The sequence below is a fragment of the Sebastes umbrosus genome, chromosome 22 (genome assembly GCF_015220745.1).
Source record: "Sebastes umbrosus isolate fSebUmb1 chromosome 22, fSebUmb1.pri, whole genome shotgun sequence".
NCBI lineage: Eukaryota > Metazoa > Chordata > Actinopteri > Perciformes > Sebastidae > Sebastes > Sebastes umbrosus.
The window spans coordinates 4,824,493-4,841,951 of record NC_051290.1 but is presented as its reverse complement, the minus strand read 5'-3'; the positions used below and the strand labels follow the sequence as shown (position 1 = coordinate 4,841,951).

At 37.8% G+C, this 17,459-nt stretch overlaps 2 protein-coding genes and 1 long non-coding RNA gene across 8 annotated transcripts in view; 2 read left to right on the top strand and 1 right to left on the bottom strand.

The window, feature by feature from the left end:
• LOC119481296 (tyrosine-protein phosphatase non-receptor type substrate 1-like) overlaps window positions 1-3,447 on the top strand; it is a 20,507-nt gene extending 17,060 nt beyond the window's left edge. For all 5 annotated transcript variants that reach the window (XM_037758073.1, XM_037758074.1, XM_037758076.1 and 2 more), the window contains 3 exons: window positions 17-118; window positions 1,237-1,337; window positions 3,222-3,447. In XM_037758073.1, coding sequence (XP_037614001.1) covers window positions 17-118; window positions 1,237-1,337; window positions 3,222-3,287 — 269 coding nt within the window. In that variant the 3' untranslated portion in view covers window positions 3,288-3,447. The remainder of the gene's footprint in view (window positions 1-16; window positions 119-1,236; window positions 1,338-3,221) is intronic.
• The window catches only part of LOC119481298, a 27,069-nt gene that overhangs the window by 5,696 nt on the left and 3,914 nt on the right, over window positions 1-17,459 (bottom strand). For both annotated transcript variants that reach the window (XR_005205164.1, XR_005205163.1), the window contains exon 2: window positions 2-102. This is a non-coding gene — a long non-coding RNA (uncharacterized LOC119481298). The remainder of the gene's footprint in view (window position 1; window positions 103-17,459) is intronic.
• On the top strand, window positions 6,032-7,355 carry LOC119481297 (protein S100-P-like). The gene is made up of 2 exons (XM_037758079.1): window positions 6,032-6,261; window positions 7,127-7,355. Exons 1-2 carry the CDS (start codon window positions 6,124-6,126, stop codon window positions 7,262-7,264), a joined length of 276 nt encoding a protein of 91 aa, XP_037614007.1. The 5' UTR covers window positions 6,032-6,123; the 3' UTR covers window positions 7,265-7,355.

Genomic DNA, 17,459 nt, shown 5'->3' with positions numbered 1-17,459 from the left:
CCACATGGACATCCAGCATCCAGTCGTCTCCCGTTTCCCGTGATAATCTGCCTGGCCGTGGTGGCTCCACTGCTCCTCATCACTCTGCTGTGTTTCTACTCTCTGCGAAGGAGACGAGGTACAAAAAATATATATATTATTACCATATTATTCAAGCTTTAAAAAACTCAACTGATACAGATGAAATGGTTGGTTCAACTAAATTACAAAAAACACACATTTTCTCACTTATCTCTAGTGGTACCTCTAGTTTTTGCTCCATTTTATTCTCCTCCACCCAAAATATAATGGAGGTGATTATGTTTAATTTGTGGTGTGCACAGCATAGAAACATGACATGACAAAATCAGCATTTATGTAATTAAATGTAATTCATTTTATGTATATTTTTTAGACAACACAATTAACACAAGAAATCACAAGCAATGGTGTGTTTAAAGCAAATTAAAGATTCAGCGATACAGTACAGCAAACCTATATTGAACGGAGAAGTAGATGAAATAAACTTTTGACCAATAGGGAACTGAAGCTGTGCTTTAAAGATGACCAGTAGGATCTTAAAACAAATTCTTACACCTCCAAAAAGGCAGCTAACCACATGTTCCTGTTAATTTATACTGGACATTTGTGTTGTGGTATTTAAACAAACTATCCGTCAACAAGGAAATAAAAGGTCTGTGAGCGTGACTGTCCGGCTGGCGAGGCAGCGACCCCGGCAGGCGCTCTAGCTAGCTGTCACGGCAGTTTGTGGAGCTTCTTAACTCCGAAATGTCGGAGCAAATGATCTGTTCGCCATCTAATATCGTAAAACTGTCAATATTCAAAATCTTCACATTTGATTTCTCGCGTCAAAAGTTTTCAGAAGTGAATTTATCGATGAAATAGTTACGAAAAATGTAAAAAAAAACAAGCCGTTTTTTGGCTGCTGTTGTTGTTGTAACCATAGCCTGTACAGCGCTTTGCATTGTGGGATACAGTAGGTGAGGTAGACTGGTCTGATGCATACTGGAGATTTTTTTCCAAATCAGTACGACATCCTGGTATTTTTGGCATACTGGAGATTTTGCTTTTGTTTGCATACTACATACTACATGCTACATTTTGGCCAAATCAGTACGTACTACTAGTATAGTGGGAGGTTGTGGGCACTAAAATATCCTTCTATGTATTTATGTATATACAGCCTGGGTTTAATTTTGTACAATAATCCTATCATTCATGTGTGTGTGTGTTCAGCACAAGCAGCCAGGGTGATCTACGAGGTTCCCCACATCGACTCTGAGGAGGTAGAGATGGACAAACACAGCACCAGCTCCTCCAGAGGTTCTTCTCAGTGGGTGAGTCCGATATATCAATGGCATCAGAACTACACAAATGTTGCGTTTGTAGAGAGCAACAGCAGAAGTAGCTGAGCTAGGTGTTGCTCAATGTGGTGAATGAGGCAATAAATGGTGTGAGGAGAAGGGGGAACCACCTTTTGATGTGATCCTGTTATGTACTTTACAGAGAGTACACACACACACACACACACACACACACACACATGCAGCAGTCTTTTGTTTGTTTTAGTGGGAACATTGTTTATCAACTCAGATTCAGCCTCATTGTCAGTCTGTCTCTGCCTTATATTGTTCAAACAGTCTTCAGTCAACCTACTAAAAGTTTCCAACCTCTGTCCAATATTGCTTTGCATGAGGGGTTTATATACTTTATATAAAATGTGTGTGAGCTGAAGTGTGAGACATGCAGGTGATGTGGTGAGTAGTGTGAAATGTGCATGGGTAGATCTGCTCTCTAAAGACACAAAACAGATATACATCAGACCGGCACATACGGGTATACTTTGCAAGAAGTCAGGCCATGCTCCCTTTTGGGAGAAAGAAAACCGAAGATCCCATAGACTTCAACGCAATCTGACGTATGTTTAGGTTGTAATTCTGACAAGTTTGTATGCATTCATCTCTTGTTATACAAACATTTGTTTTATACACATGTCTAATAATTATTTTGTGATCTTGCATGAACCTGAGCGTTCACGATACCTTAATAAATGAAGGTTGATCGCCGTCGTCTTCCCACCGTTCAACACAGAGGCCGGATAATGCTTATATATACACATATATATATACATATTTGATTGAATCACGTTGGGCTAAGCGTTGTCTGTTAAATACATGACAGATCTTGCTTTAAGGTGCATTTTTCAAAAATAAAAAATGTGCGATTAATCACGGACAATCATGCAATTAATCGTGAATACATTTTTTAATTGATCAACACTCCTAATTATAAGGTGTTTTTTAAATATTCTTTTTCCAACCTATTGGTATATAAATACATGTTTCATTGTGGTAGGATTTAATACACACACATATATATATATATATATATACATATTTTATTTTATTTTAATTTTTAATTTTTTTAATTTATTATTTTTTTAATTTTTAATTTTTAATTTTTAATTTTTAATATTTTTTAACTTTTTAATTTTTTTAATTTATTATTTTTTAAATTTTTTAATTTTTTAATTTTTTAATTTTTTAATTTTTTAATTTTTTAATTTTTTAATTTAAAATTTTTAAATTTTTTGATTTTTAAATTTTTGAATTTAAATTATTTTTGTTTTTGGGGCATTTTTTCAAGTCTTTATTTTGTAGGACAGGGGATAGTCTAGAAAGTGGGAGAGAGGTTGGATTCGAACCTGGGCCGCCGCGGTTAGGACTCAGCCTTGTTATAAGGGTTATATATACATATATGATTGAATCACGTTAGGCTGAGCGTTGTCTGATAAATATACGACAAATCTCGCTTTAAGGTACATTTTGAACGGATAAAAAATGTGCGATTAATCACGGACAATCATGCAATTAATCGTGAATAAATATTTTAATACACTGCAATTTAAGTTAAAAAGTAAACATTTCATTGTGGTATGATTTAATACACAAGTGCTGTATTGTACTTTGAGTTTTTTGTCGTCGCTCAGTATGAAATGTCATTTTGTTTTACAGCTTTACTTAAAGCAGGGACTTCCAGCGTTGAGACATTATTAGGAAATATAACTGACATCCTGTTTCTGAATAATTGTGCTGCTCACGCCCACAAGTTTTTTATTGTACATACTAGCAAAGGTCTTTCTTGCACAAGGTCTATATTGCACTGATACAGTATAATGTGTCCTAACAATAATTGTGTTTATGTGTCTCTGTCTCTTTCAGTGTCAAGTACAAGTGTATGAATCCGTCGACTACTTTGAACGTGTCCAGACCAAAGAGAGTGAATGAGTTTCTGCTGCTCAGGGGAAGTTCCTCATCTTCTCAGTATTTCTACTTTTCAACATGTACTGTATATATAACACACATTCATTTACTTACTTTTACCTGAACATGATTTGAGATGAGTGTAAATATTTGATATTTTTCTATAAACTCTGTTTATCATCCATCTCTTTGTGGTGTAAGTTCATTTCAGTGATGACGAGGTTTAACTTGCATGGCTGCGTATTATTCAGTGGTCTGCATTAGTGATTCAGACGCATGTTTCACAACGCTTCACAAAAAGGACGCTGGGTGGAAACTGCGGTGTGGCTGGTTCGCTGCACTATAGGTCAATGACAGGAAGTGGAAACAGCGCCTGTTTCCCCCCCCCCGCCCCCCCTCGCTGGCCTTGTTGTGTGCATTTCATCACACAACCTGCTTCTGAAATGATAAATACTGAGTCGCTGAGTCTTACTGTAAATGCATTTTGCCGAGACACTGATTTACTATCTTTACATCTCTTGATACTCATCACTCTGTATTTCAGGTTAGCTATGTGTTCATTTTCTAAAATTTCCCCGAGACCGTGTTGGTAAAACACGTGGATGTATTAAGAGAATTGGATCCAGCGTTGGAGGCTGGGCCCCGTTCATTACTATGTAAGTTGCTCAGTGGCGCATGAAGCCTAAATGACTTCCGATTGGAAAAGTACCCGGATCTTCAGGCGATCTACCGCATCCATTGCAAGGCCTATCTAAGGAGGCTGGGACACAGGCGGACACGGGTCTTGAGGTGTGGGGTATGACACATGCACAGTGTAACTGAAGCTGCGGTCGCGCGTTGCGATTGGCTCAATTTCGGCGAGTGCAGACCAGATTTTACTGCATGTGTTGTACGATGAGCTAAAATGCTAACTCATTCCTGTAGCACTCTATAGTGGATAGTAGTAGCCTATAACCTCGGGGACACATGCAGGGGACTTTGGTGTCACATTTCTTCAACAAAAATTGTGCTTATGACTAATACGTCAATAAATACTAGCCTAATGGGCGCCCAATAGATTGAGGTTTGTAGATACTGAGGCACTTTACCCAGTGAGTCACATTCAGACTGATAAAGAGTGTTGAAGGCAACAGAAAGGCACTCCTTCACTCATGGGAACAAACTAAACTAACACCACCTCTTACCTGCATATGCCCCCATAGCCTACAGTAACCTGCAGAAGGTGTTAACCACCACACGATGTGACTTTGTAGCTTTCTCATGCTTTGCTTCTTTCGCTTGCAAACATTCATGCTTGTACATACAAATTCATCACATCAGACGGATACACAGTTATACTATTACAGTCATACACTGCTTTTAGTATCATGATCTATCAGCCCTCTGAGACCCACAATAGACCCGTTTTTGTCTTTTGTCTAGCAGGTCAACAGTAGATGTCACATAGAAGTGGTGTACATCATCTGAAAGCTGAGAATCTGAAGATTAATTTAAGATGCTGCTCGGGTTAAACAGAAATAAACATGAATTAATTCATTGATAAAATAAATTGTCAAAGTGAATAAGAGCTTAGAACATTATGATAGAAGTATATGATGTTCATCCCCATGCTCTATTATGTGTCATAAGTTGTTGCAGCAATGTTTGGGTTGATACCATTTGTTACACAGATTTGGTGCTAAATTTAACCATTTTTTACCACTCAAGAATTGATAAAAAATTATCAATAATCCCTCCAAAATACCACATTAAGACACCAAAACCTTGAGGAACAAAACACAAGCCATGCTGTAATTTGGGATCAAAAACTTGCAAGACTTGCATTTTTCAGGGATTGGATGGCGAGCACTTCTGTTGCGTAAACTGCTCAGAAACCCCCCGTTATTGTCAATCTAGCTAGGAAAGCCATCCATCCTCTGAATGCTCTAGGTCTCTAGTTTGTGGCTGTAAAGTTTCATGAGGCTGTGATTATCCTGTTATCCCATTTTCATTCACATATCTTGAGGTCAGAGGTCAAGGGAACCCTTTGAAACGGCCATGAGAGTTTTTCCTCGCCAAAAGTTTGCCTAAATTTGGAGCATTATTTCACCTCCTTCCAGAAAAGCTAGCATGACATGGTTGGTAGCAATGGATTCATTGGGTTTTTCTAGTTTCATATGATATCTGTAGCTTCACTAGCTCTAAAACTGAATCTGCTGCACCCTCTGAAAGACAGTAAAGTAATACTCAGAATCGGAGTGGCAAAATGAGGGGCTTTTTTTCTTTCTCATTGATCTATCGCAGCTGGTGTTTGGTCGTGACCAGATGAATGCTTCTGTACGGTATATGTTCTGAAAGAGAGCAGCTGTTTCCAGGAAACTGTTTGCACTTGTCCACCTTTACACAGCAGCACAGACAACCACCAACCACAGAGACCCTGGATTTAAACATGTTTCCGTGTCATCTACAGCAGCGATGACAACCAACCAACCAGCACACGGTTTATACATCGTATGATAAAATAATGACGATTTACTTTGTTCTCATATCAAACAAATCGTAGAATCTATTGTGGCTTAGTTTATGAAGAGACCCCACCTTGAATCAACAAAAATGACCAGAGCCCTGTCTCAATATGTGAGGTAATGTGTACACTGGGCGTTGTAGGACTGCGGTTGTGTTGACACAGTTGGAGCCTACGCCTATATGAAACACTTAAGGCGGTATTTACTTGACGTTTCCAAACCCAAACCCAATTTTTCCCAAAGGTATAAAAAGAGTTTCCCACCCCTCCAGTCCCGACACATCTACTCCTCTGTCGATCGCTGTTGGTCCTCCATTTTTCCTCTTTACCGTATCAACCAGCTCTTAAACAGCAACCATGACGCAGCTAGAGACAGCCATGGCCATCCTGATGAAGACCTTTGATACCTACGCTGCTGGCGAGGGCAAGAAGGACACCCTAAGCAAAGCTGAGGCGAAGACTTTGCTGGAGAAGGAGTTGCCTGCACTGCTCAAGGTACCGTATAACCCCGAAACCTGGTCCAATGAGGATCATACTTTCAATATTTATCCACTTAACTTAGTATATGCTGTATAGTACGAGCTCAGTGCTAAGTTTAAAGTTAAATTTTAATAAGTCAACACGAGGGCTGTCAATCGATTGAAATATTTTCTAAGCCATTGATTTTATCTGTTCAAAATGTACCTTAAAGAGAGATATGTCAAGTATTTAATGCTCTTATCTACATGGGCGTGGACAAATATGCTGCTTTATGGGTCAAGGGACCCCTTTGGAAATGGCCTCGCCAAAATTTTGCGTAAATTTGGAGCGTTATTTAACCTCCTTCAAGACAAGCTAGTATAACATGATTGGTACCAATGGATTCTTCAGGTTTTCTAGTTTCTAGCTTTAAAACTGAGCACGCTACAATCTAAAAATTGCATTAATGCGCTAAAGAAATTAGTGGCGTTAAAATGAATTTGCATCAACGAGTTATTATTAACTGTGACAGCCCTAGTTAATATGTTTAATAAGAAATTATGCTCTAAGCCTAGAAATGTTCGTGACCAACAGTTGGTGGTGGTTAAAAAAAAATTCGAACAATAAAACATGACAGATTAATGAACTATTTCCAGCCACAACTTTGAAAATTATGATATTTTGCAGCTGCCCAGTTTTAGTTGTTTTGTTGAGGTGGATTTTACCAATTTAAAGATTCCCTCAATGTTAACTTATTGCCATTTCTGCACCCAAAGACCAACCTTTGAGCTTGAATAACACTCTCTTGGCTGGAAAAAGGAGACTGACATTTTTCCCTCTTGCATAGTATAACGTAGTATTTTAACTACATTCAACGATGTTGTTTTGTTGGTCCGTGCAGGGAGCAAAGAACCAAGGCGAGGTGGACAAGCTGCTGAAAGGTCTGGACTTTAACGGAGACTCTGAGGTCGACTTCAGTGAATTCGTGGTGCTGGTAGCGGCTCTCACCTGCGCTTGTCACAACCGTTGTTCCAAGTGAGCAGGGCGACCGCACCCTCGGGTGGGGCTACATGCAATCCCTGTAATGACTTTATCCTGTAACAACTGAATAAAATGATTATTTACCTGTGCATGGCGTGTTTGCATGTATTGTGTGACCAAAATGAAAATACAAGCAATAAGAAGATACTAGATAGACCAGTATTGTTATTGGAAATGGCAAGAGTAAGAAAACTATGATAACAAAGCAAATTGTGAAATTGAATAAGTAAAGGATAATGTACAGCGAGTACAATTAATTAATTATTTAAAATAATTGTAAAAATGTATAAAGGTTTAGAACATTATGATAGAAGTATATGATGGTCATCCCCATGCTTTATTATGTCTTATAAGTTGTTGCAGCAATTTTTTGGGGTTGATACCATTTGTTACTCAGATTTGATGCTAAATTTAACAATTTTTTATCACTCGAGAATGAATAAAAATGATCAATAATCCCTCCAAAATACCACATTAAGACACCAAGACCTTGAGGAACACCAAAGAAAAAGCCATGCTGTGATTTAGGATCAAAAACTTTTGACATTTTTTAAGATTTCTGCAAGAATTTTTCGGCGATTGGATGGCGAGCACTTCTGTTGTGTAAACTGCTCAGAAACCCCCTTATTGTCAATCTAGCTAGGAAAACCATCCATCCTCTGAATGCTCTAGGTCTCTAGTTTGTGGCTGTAAAGTTTCATGAGGCTGTGATTATCCTAGAGGTCACCACAGGTCATTTTATACAGTGAGGTCAAGTTTTAAAAAAAAATTGGTCTCACTACAATGAAATGTCTACTATTGGGACTAACATCATCACACATGAATACAGTTGGGCTCATTGGATCCAAAAGAGTCTCAGCTTTACAGTGATACCCAATTATGTGATTCAAAGACTGTTTAGGGACCCAAGGATGCAGAAATATTCAGATACACCATTTTAGAATAGGAGAAAATAACACATTTATACTGCATGTGATTATCATAAAGTGGGCATGTCTGTAAAGGGGAGACTCGTGGGTACCCATAGAACCCATTTACATTCACATATCTGGAGGTCAGAGGTCAAGGGACCCCTTTGAAAATGGCCATGTCAGTTTTTCCTCGCCAAAATTTAGCCTAACTTTGGAGCGTTTCGTTTTCTAGTTTCATATGATATCTGTAGCTTCACTCTAGCCCCTAAAACTAGACTGTAATTTACTTTTGCACTCACAGTGGTTATAGAGAAAATGTATATTTGTATGGTGGAAGAAGAACATAATGGTTGGTGACCTTTCATGTGGGAGATGGTGTGCAACAGGAAATGTTTTTTTCAAAGCGTTGCAGCAGGTGGTCAAATAGCCTCAATCATGTTAGAACGATCACCAGACTTCCTGTTTAACTAGAATACACGTACCCAGTGTGAAACAGCCTAGAGGTGAAAATCTCACTTTACCTAAAGGATTAGACAACGCGTGTGTTATTGGTTGTTAAAATACTACCAGCCTCGTTATGATGAAACCATTTCCAGCTTAAAACAGATGAAATAGTGTCAACAGAAGGGTTTCCACACACAGCTAGCTCACTGTAATCATCATCCAGCGATCTCAAGCGAGTGGTCAGATCAGTGGCTTTGTATCTGATGTAAAGTACGCCGTTGCTTCACAAGCAGCGTCTTGTAGACATCATAGCGGTCGCACGCACATGTATTTCTGACTCATAGGGACTAAAAGTTGACACAAAAACAACAACAGGATCTCTATAAAGGCCACAAGTCTAGAGGAGACATTTGGGGATTATGCAACTGTTGCTTTGTGTTTACACATGACTGTAGCCTGAGGCAGTGGTGGGATGTAACTGAGTACATTTACTCAAGTACTGCACCTAAAGGTTCTATATATAGGATTCAGAGCATTAACCCTCTGAGACCCACAATAGACCAGTTTTTGTCTTCTTTAAGGGGGTACAGGGGGTCTTCAGGGGGAGATAGCAGGTCAAAAGTATATGTCACATAGAAGTGATGTACATCATCTGAAAGCTGGGAACCGGGAGATTAATTTGAGATGCAGCTCAACACTGTGTGTCAAACTGTTCTAGTCATAAATCATAAATGAATTTGATTAATTAAAATAAATTATAAAAGTGTATAAGGGTTTAGAACATTATGATAGAAGTATATGATGTCCATCCCCATGCTCTTTTATGTTTCATGAGTTGTTGCAGCAATGTTTGGGTTGATACCATTTGTTACACAGATTTGGTGCTAAATTTAACAATTTTTTCACACAAGTATTGATAAAAAATGATCAATAATCCCTCCAATATACCACATTAAGACACCAAGACCTTGAGGAACACCATGGAAAAAGCCATGCTGTGATTTGGGATCAAAAACCTTTAAGATTTCTGCAAGAACTGCATTTTTTGGCGATTAGATGGCGAGCACTTCTGTTGTGTAAACTGCTCAGAAACCCCATTATTGTCAATCTAGCTAGGAAAGCCATCCATCCTCTGAATGCTCTAGGTCTCTAGTTTGTGGCTGTAAAGTTTCATGAGGCTGTGATTATCTTATTATCCCATTTTCATTCACATATCTTGAGGTCAGAGGTCAAGGGACCCCTTTGAAAATGGTCATGAAAGTTTTTTCTTGCCAAAATTTAGCCTAAATTCAGAGCGTTATTTAACCTCCTTTCAGACAAGCTAGCATGACATGGTTGGTACCAATGGATTCATTAGGTTTTTTCTAGTTTCATATGATATCTGTAGCTTCACTAGCTCTAAAACTGAATCTGCTGCACCCTCTGAAAGACAGTAAAGTTGCATCTCAGAGGGTTAAATGCTTCCTGCAGTAATATATTGGAGACGCAAAATGAGGGGCTTTTTTTTTCCAAATGATCCATTATCCCTCCAAAATACCACATTAAGACACCAAGATCTTTTTGTCCTTTTTAATTATTATAATTATTTTGAGGTTTGTACTATTGGTTTGGACAAAACAAGCATTTCTTAATATTATCTGAATTTTTACAAATTAAGTAATCAATCATTTAAAGGTCCCATATCATGCTCATTTTCAGGTTCATACTTGTATTTTGTGTTTCTACTAGAACATGTTTGCATGCTGTAATGTTAAAAAAAAACTTTATTTTCCTCATACTGTCGGCCTGAATATACCTGTATTTAAACCTCTGTCTGAAACGCTCCGTTTTAGCTCATTTCGACGGAATTGCGACGAAATTGCAACAGAATTGCGTTGCTAGGCAACAGCTTGGGTCCATGTGTACTTCCTGTCAGATGATGACATCACATACACTGCAACCAGGAATAAACTGGGACCCATTTAGAATGTTTACATTTGAATCTGTGTAAAGGGTCTAAATATTGTATATTTGTGACATCACAAATGGACAGAAATCTTGACAGCTTGTTTCTAATGCAGAGTTTCTGAATACGGGCTGTGTGTATTTCCCTGTGGATTGAGTGGTTCGATACTTCACAGTATTTATATTGGACTTAAGCCTGCTTTATAATAAAAAAAAACATGAAAATCTCACTTTTTTATAATATGGGACCTTTAATGGAGAAACTAATCAGCAGATTATCCATAATGAAAATAATCATTATTAGCAGCAACCAACTACAACAATCATGCTTTTACATGAATGCACGAGTAAGAATAATCTAATTACATAACATGTAATAGTATAATACCCTAGTAAAGGATCTGAGTGCTTCCTCCACCCCTGGTCTGATGTAATCCCCTCTCTGTTGTGTCTCTAGGTCAGGTCAACCCTCTATTAGCCCACCAGGGAGCACTGGCCAAGTGACACACTTTCTCTCCAGCTTTGTGTAATTACACAACCTGCCTGTGCTGCCCTCTGGTGGCACAATAATACTCCCCTTCAAGGGCACTTGTACAAGAACAAGTGCAAGAGGTATCTATAGTACCAATCACTATACTGCCATCCTGAAGTCTATATCTGGATTCGCCTGTTCTATAGTTGACTGTGCAGGTCTGTGTGAGCGAGGCCTCCTCACCGGGCTGTTTGTGGAACGTGGCTGATCTGTAATCGGCTTGCAAGGTCATTAAGCTCAGACTCTCCTCTCTCCATTTCCTCTCTCCCTCTCTCTCTTTCTCTCTCTCTCTCTCTGTCCGGGCGCATTATAAAGGCTTATGGGGATTAGGTATCCAGAGTGGAGGAGGATGTAGCTCTGGAGTCAGGAGGTTCAGGTGGGAAGAAGAAGTGTTGGTGGGATATTATATTTGGTGACACTTCGTTTTTACAAATTTCCTGGTAATTAGGTGATAATTTGCAAGTATTTTAAATTTCTTTGGAATTACTGCCAAATTATCCTAATATATTTACCTAAAATAATCATCAAAAATAACTTTATTATAAACATTATTAAATAATTATATTCCGTTATTTCCCAATAGTTGGTAATATATTTAAAGGGGACATATCGTGCTCATCCTCAGGTTCATGTTTGGTTTAGGCAACAAAACTACAACTTCTTTAGGTTTAGGCAACAAAACTACAATTTATTTAGGTTTATTAAAAAAAACTACAACTTCTTTAGGTTTAGGCAACAAAACTACAAATTCTTTAGGTTTAGGAAACAAAACTACAACTTCTTTAGGTTTAGACAACAAAACTACAACTTCTTTAGGTTTAGGCAACAAAACTACGACTTCTTTAGGTTTAGGAACCAAAACTACAACTTCTTTAGGTTTAGGTAATAAAACTACAACTTCTTTAGGTTTAGGCAACAAAAACTACAACTTCTTTATGTTTTGGCAACAAAACTACAAATTCTTTAGGTTTAGGCAACAAAACTACGACTTCTTTAGGTTTATGCAAAAAAACCCAGTTACGTATAGGGGGAAACATTATGTTTTGGGTTAAAATAACTATGAGAGGTCGCTGTCGTATTCTTTTATACCTTCTTTCGGTGATCTACTATGTGAATAGATGATCAAACCTTCTAGTGGGTGTAGTAGGCCCCTATTGACCCACATCTATGAGGCTTATGGCGACTGATAACGCCTATTTAATAGCCTGACAAAAGTTTAATCGGCTGGGAGGACACAGAGGCACATGATTTCTTTTTCAGATTACCGCTCTCATGCACTACTGTCAGGATATAGTGACTGTTTTATAAAAATAACTTTTTGCTCCAATTCTACCCACTAAATCACTAAATAAAAGAGTCTTCCCATTAGCCTTCAATCTCAAACCGTGTGTCAGTGCGTGACATTAGTGGTTAGAGGTTTACACCGCACAAACACTTAGCCACGTGAGGAGGTATGAAGCAGTTATGAATATCTCATTCTGTGTTAAAACCACACATCTCTGGTCATATGAGCTGCCGCGGTGTCTAGCTCATCTCGTGGGTTGACTTTCAGAAACACCATTTAAACACACTGCGGCTCTTTGTCTCTAAACTTTGACTGAGTCCGCGGTTCGTCTTCAACAGGCTACTTGACACATGACTGTCTGACTCATGGGTTGTTTGAATATTGATGATGTCAACTTGTAGTGTTGTGTCATCAATGGACAGGTAGGTGGTGACCAAAACCAGAGCTAAAGTGAAAGTGAATAGTGGACTTACATTCATTTTGTAAGGCTTGTTTCTGCTGCTCCCAAGTGGCTAAAAAAAGCCATTAATACAGGTTTAACTGTACATTCACATATATGTGAAGCCAACCATTAATCTTTGTTGATTTCCTTTGATAAATCAGTTTAATTAAATGTGGATTGTGCAAAAAGAGCTCAATAATACCAAAGGTGGTTGACTTTTTGTAGAATAAAACCACAGACTGTAAATAAGAAGTGGATGTAGTCACCGTGACGTCTCACAGTGGTTTGTGGATTGCTGATTTGAAGCCTCTAGTTTGGCATTTAGGATCATCATCATCTTGGTTTTTGGCCGATTGTGCAGAGATAAATAAGTAAATACATAAATAAATACATACATTTAAAAATAAATATAAAATAAATAAAATATAAATGCAAAAATAAATAAATGCATTAAAAAGTTAATAGAAATAAATACACAAATAAAAAAGAGAAAGAGAATTAGTACAAAGATAAATAAAAGCAAATTAAAACAGAAATATCAATTTATGTCACATTTTATCAATTAATTGCTACATTTATTTTTAATACTATTTTTGCTACATTTAATGACATATTTATTTTTTATTGAGTAATTTATTTATTTTTTATTTTGGCAGGTTCTGTCCTCCATACCAAACTCCATCATCAGTTGGACATTGGTGTAGTTTTATAAAGATGAATAAGCCTGAAATTAAATATAAAAATACATTTAAAAATTTATAAAAAAAATAAATACATAAATAAATAAAAGGGAAAACAGAAGAGTAAATCAATAGAGAATTAATACAAAGATAAGTAAATAAAGAAGCAAATTAAAACCAAAATATCAATTTATGTCACATTTTATCAATTAATTAATGGCTACATTTATTTTGAATATTATTTTTGCATTTAATGAAACATTTATTTTTTTATTTATCGAGTCATTTATTTTTTATTTTGGTAGATTACATCTTCCATACCAAACTCCATCATCGATTGGATGTTGGTGTAGTTTTATAACAGACAAATAGGCCTGTAAATAAATATAAAAATAAATACATAAATAAATAAAAGGGAAAATTAAACAGAAAAGTAAATGAATAGAGAATTATTACAAAAATAAATAAATAAAGAAGCAAATTAAAACAGAAATATCAATTTATGTCAAATTTCCTCCATCCCAAACTACCAAACTCATCAGGTGGGCGTTGGCGTACCTTTAAAACAGACGGGTTGGCCTGAAACTCTGTTGAATGGCCCTTTAAATTACAGCAGTTGAAACCATGTGAGACGTCTCTTAACATCAGAAATAGTTGCTGAGTGAGTCTTTCTATTTATGCGTGACTGGAATGACTTATGTGTTGATTTTGCATTGCAAAGGAGGAGACTATGCGAGGTTCATTTGCCAAACAAAGGCTATGTTAATGAGCACTTCATTTACCATTTTCCTTTAAAACCTGTCTCCCAAGAACGGCCTGTTGTGTGTCTGTGTTGGGTGGAGGTTTGTGTACCAGCTGATAAACAATTGCCAGGGCTTATACAACGCCGCCTCCCATACCACACATTCCTTTCAAATTAGTGTCACAGAGGCCATTTCTGTCTGTCTCTGTCAAACAGGATGCTAGTATCTGTCTGCTTTCAAGTCCCATCTCCCGCTGATGAATTCAGACTTCTGAACACAGCACCACGCAGATAAATGACTTCTAACAACAATATGTGTGACTTCCTGATAAGATTCCTTGTGTTGTCTTTATCAACATGACAAAGAAACAGCCCTCATTCATACCAGACGGTGTCGGCACTGTCACCTTTGACCTACACACATGATAAGCAGGCTTACGGTGCTCCTTGTGCAGCAACTTCTTTGTTGGAATAATAATAATGCATCTTTTTTACTATGTAGCCCAACGTGTGACTGCCTTATTTGTTCCCTAGAGATGTCGAGGAGCCGTTAAAAAAATGAGCAAATTATTGCAGCGTCACAGAAGAGCATGTGACACTGCTGGAGCTGATCCGTTGATTTTCACAGCTGAGCGTTGACTTGAAACCAGAATAGACCCGCAGATTTAATGGTAAATAATTAAGTTTAATGATAAAGTTTAGCTCTTCAGTTTAGTAGTCATAAAGACAGACGGAAGCGTGCATCTCATGTATGAGAGGCTCTGTGGATTATCTTGAGTAATATATATATATATTCAAATCTATTTTTTGGCGCTTTGAGCATCATAAGCCGAGCGCTATCTAGTTCCATTATATTGGAGAGAAGGCAGACAACTCTACGGCCGATATCTCTCCAACACTCGGCACACTCACACCAAAACTATCCAGATTGATAAATAACACTAAGAGGTAAGAGGAAAATATCTAGTGTTGATTTTGGAGTGAACTGTTCCTTTAACTGAGTCCGTGGCTCTCAGCTCCAACCCCATTGGTTCCTGCTGAAGATGTAGCCTTTAAATCTTTAAAAACTGGTCACAAATATGAGGTTTCATTATTAAAAGAGGCTCAGCAATCTCTTAAAACGGCTGGGCATTGTAGTTTATAGCAAACGTTACTCAAATGCATTTACTGGGGACTATTTTCAGCTGTGGATCAATACACATTTGTAGCTCATTGATGTGTTTTTTAATACTTTAGTAGTAGGATACAGCCATTGTTGATTTTGCTGTTGCTGTTTAGCTTTCCTTTAAAGGTCCCATATTGTAAAAAAGGGAGATTTTCATGTCTGTTTTTATTATAAATTATATATTATGTGTTATATAAATACTGTGAAAGTATCGAAACGCTCAACGCACGGAGAAATTCATAAACTGTGCCTTTGAAACAAGGATTTCTGTCATTTTGTGATGTCACAAATCTACAATAAATATATATATATATATATATAGACCACTTCACAGTTTTAAATGTAAAAATTCTAAATGTTTCCCAGTTTATTTCCTGTTCAGCCGACAGGAAGTAAACATGGACCCATGCTGTTGCCTAGCAACGCAATTCTGTTGAGATTCCGTTCAAATGAGCTAAAACGGAGCGTTTCAGACAGGCAAAGGTATAAATATAGGATTATTCAGGCAGACAGTATGTTTTTTTTAACATTACAGCATGTAAACATGTTCTAATAGGAACACAAAATACAAGTATGAACCTGAAAATGAGCACGATATGGGACCTTTAACTTTAGATTAGTTTCAGCTCCTTTAAATCTCCTTTAAACGCTTTGTTTGTATGTTAAGCAGGCTCTGATCAAAAGACATGCAGAGAAAAAGAAACAATCAGTAATCATTCATTGCTGCAGACGTGCCGACAGCAGACAGGTTCACAGTGGGCTGTGAGGCCATGCTATTTGCATTGAGAGCACATTCATGCCTGTGCTGTGCTGATAACAGGCTCTCTGTGGATAGACTGTGACCGCATGACGTAATCCACGTTTTTCCTGCTTTTACAGCCACTCGCCTGTGACGTAAGTAAAACTAGCAATGTTTGTGTACTGTCCTGATGCAAACAGGCTCGCTCTCTGTCTTATCCTCTCTTATTCAATCACTCACACTCACACAGTGAAACACATGACAAGGAGACTTTGTCCTTCTGGTATCGTTAGCAGCCCTAGAAAAGTCCTTCAGCACAGACACATTTACACATTGTCAGACCTATCTCGACCTTACAAAACCCATTTTCATTCACATATCTTGAGATCAGAGGTCAAGGGGGCCCTTTGAAAATGGACATGACAGTTTTTTCCTCGCCAAATGTACCGTAAGTTTGCAGCGTTATGTACAGTAGCCTGTTTCGTGACAAGCTATATGGTTGGTACCAATGGATTCCTTAGTTTCATATACGCTACAACCCCCGAAAGACCAATTGCGTTAAAGAAATCAGTGGCGTTAAAACAAATTAGCGTTAACGCGTTGTTATCGCGTTAACTTTGACAGCCCTAGTGATTACAGGAAGAAACCAACGACCCTATAGCCATCAGACTGATTGATCAGTATCGACTGACCTACTGATCGATCTCTCTGCTGCTGGAGCAATAATTGAGTCACGGGGCAAATCAGCCTCTTTAGATAATGTGCTAATAGAGTTCCTCTGAGCAAAGATATAGAAGATCCACACATGTTTACCAGTGAAGATGACCTTTTACACGAGTGCAGCCGGCGGACAAAGAATGTGTCAAGCTGCAAACAGTCACCTACAGCAGAATGAACTCAGTGACCTACTGTAGAAGTATGTGCTACTGCTGCTGCTGCTTCTGCTGCTGGAACAAACTGTTCTGCTGGTTATTCATGTCACAGAAATATGGGAAATATCTAATTAGCATTGCCAAGAGCACAAAGGGGTGAAAGAGATCCTGCTGATCAGAATTGCAAAGGAATGCATCAAAATCAACTGGATCAACTCTTATATTTAACATTACATAAAATTCACCCCCTACTAAACACATGTTTTAAAGGTCCCATAGTGAGATTTTCATGTCTTTTATATTATAAAGCAGGTTTAAATGCGATATATAAATACTGTTAAACTATCAAAACGCTCAATATACGGAGAAATACACTCAACCCGTATTCAGAAATTGCCACTTGTTGACTAAGTGTGGAGATTAGCAGGTTGCTAATA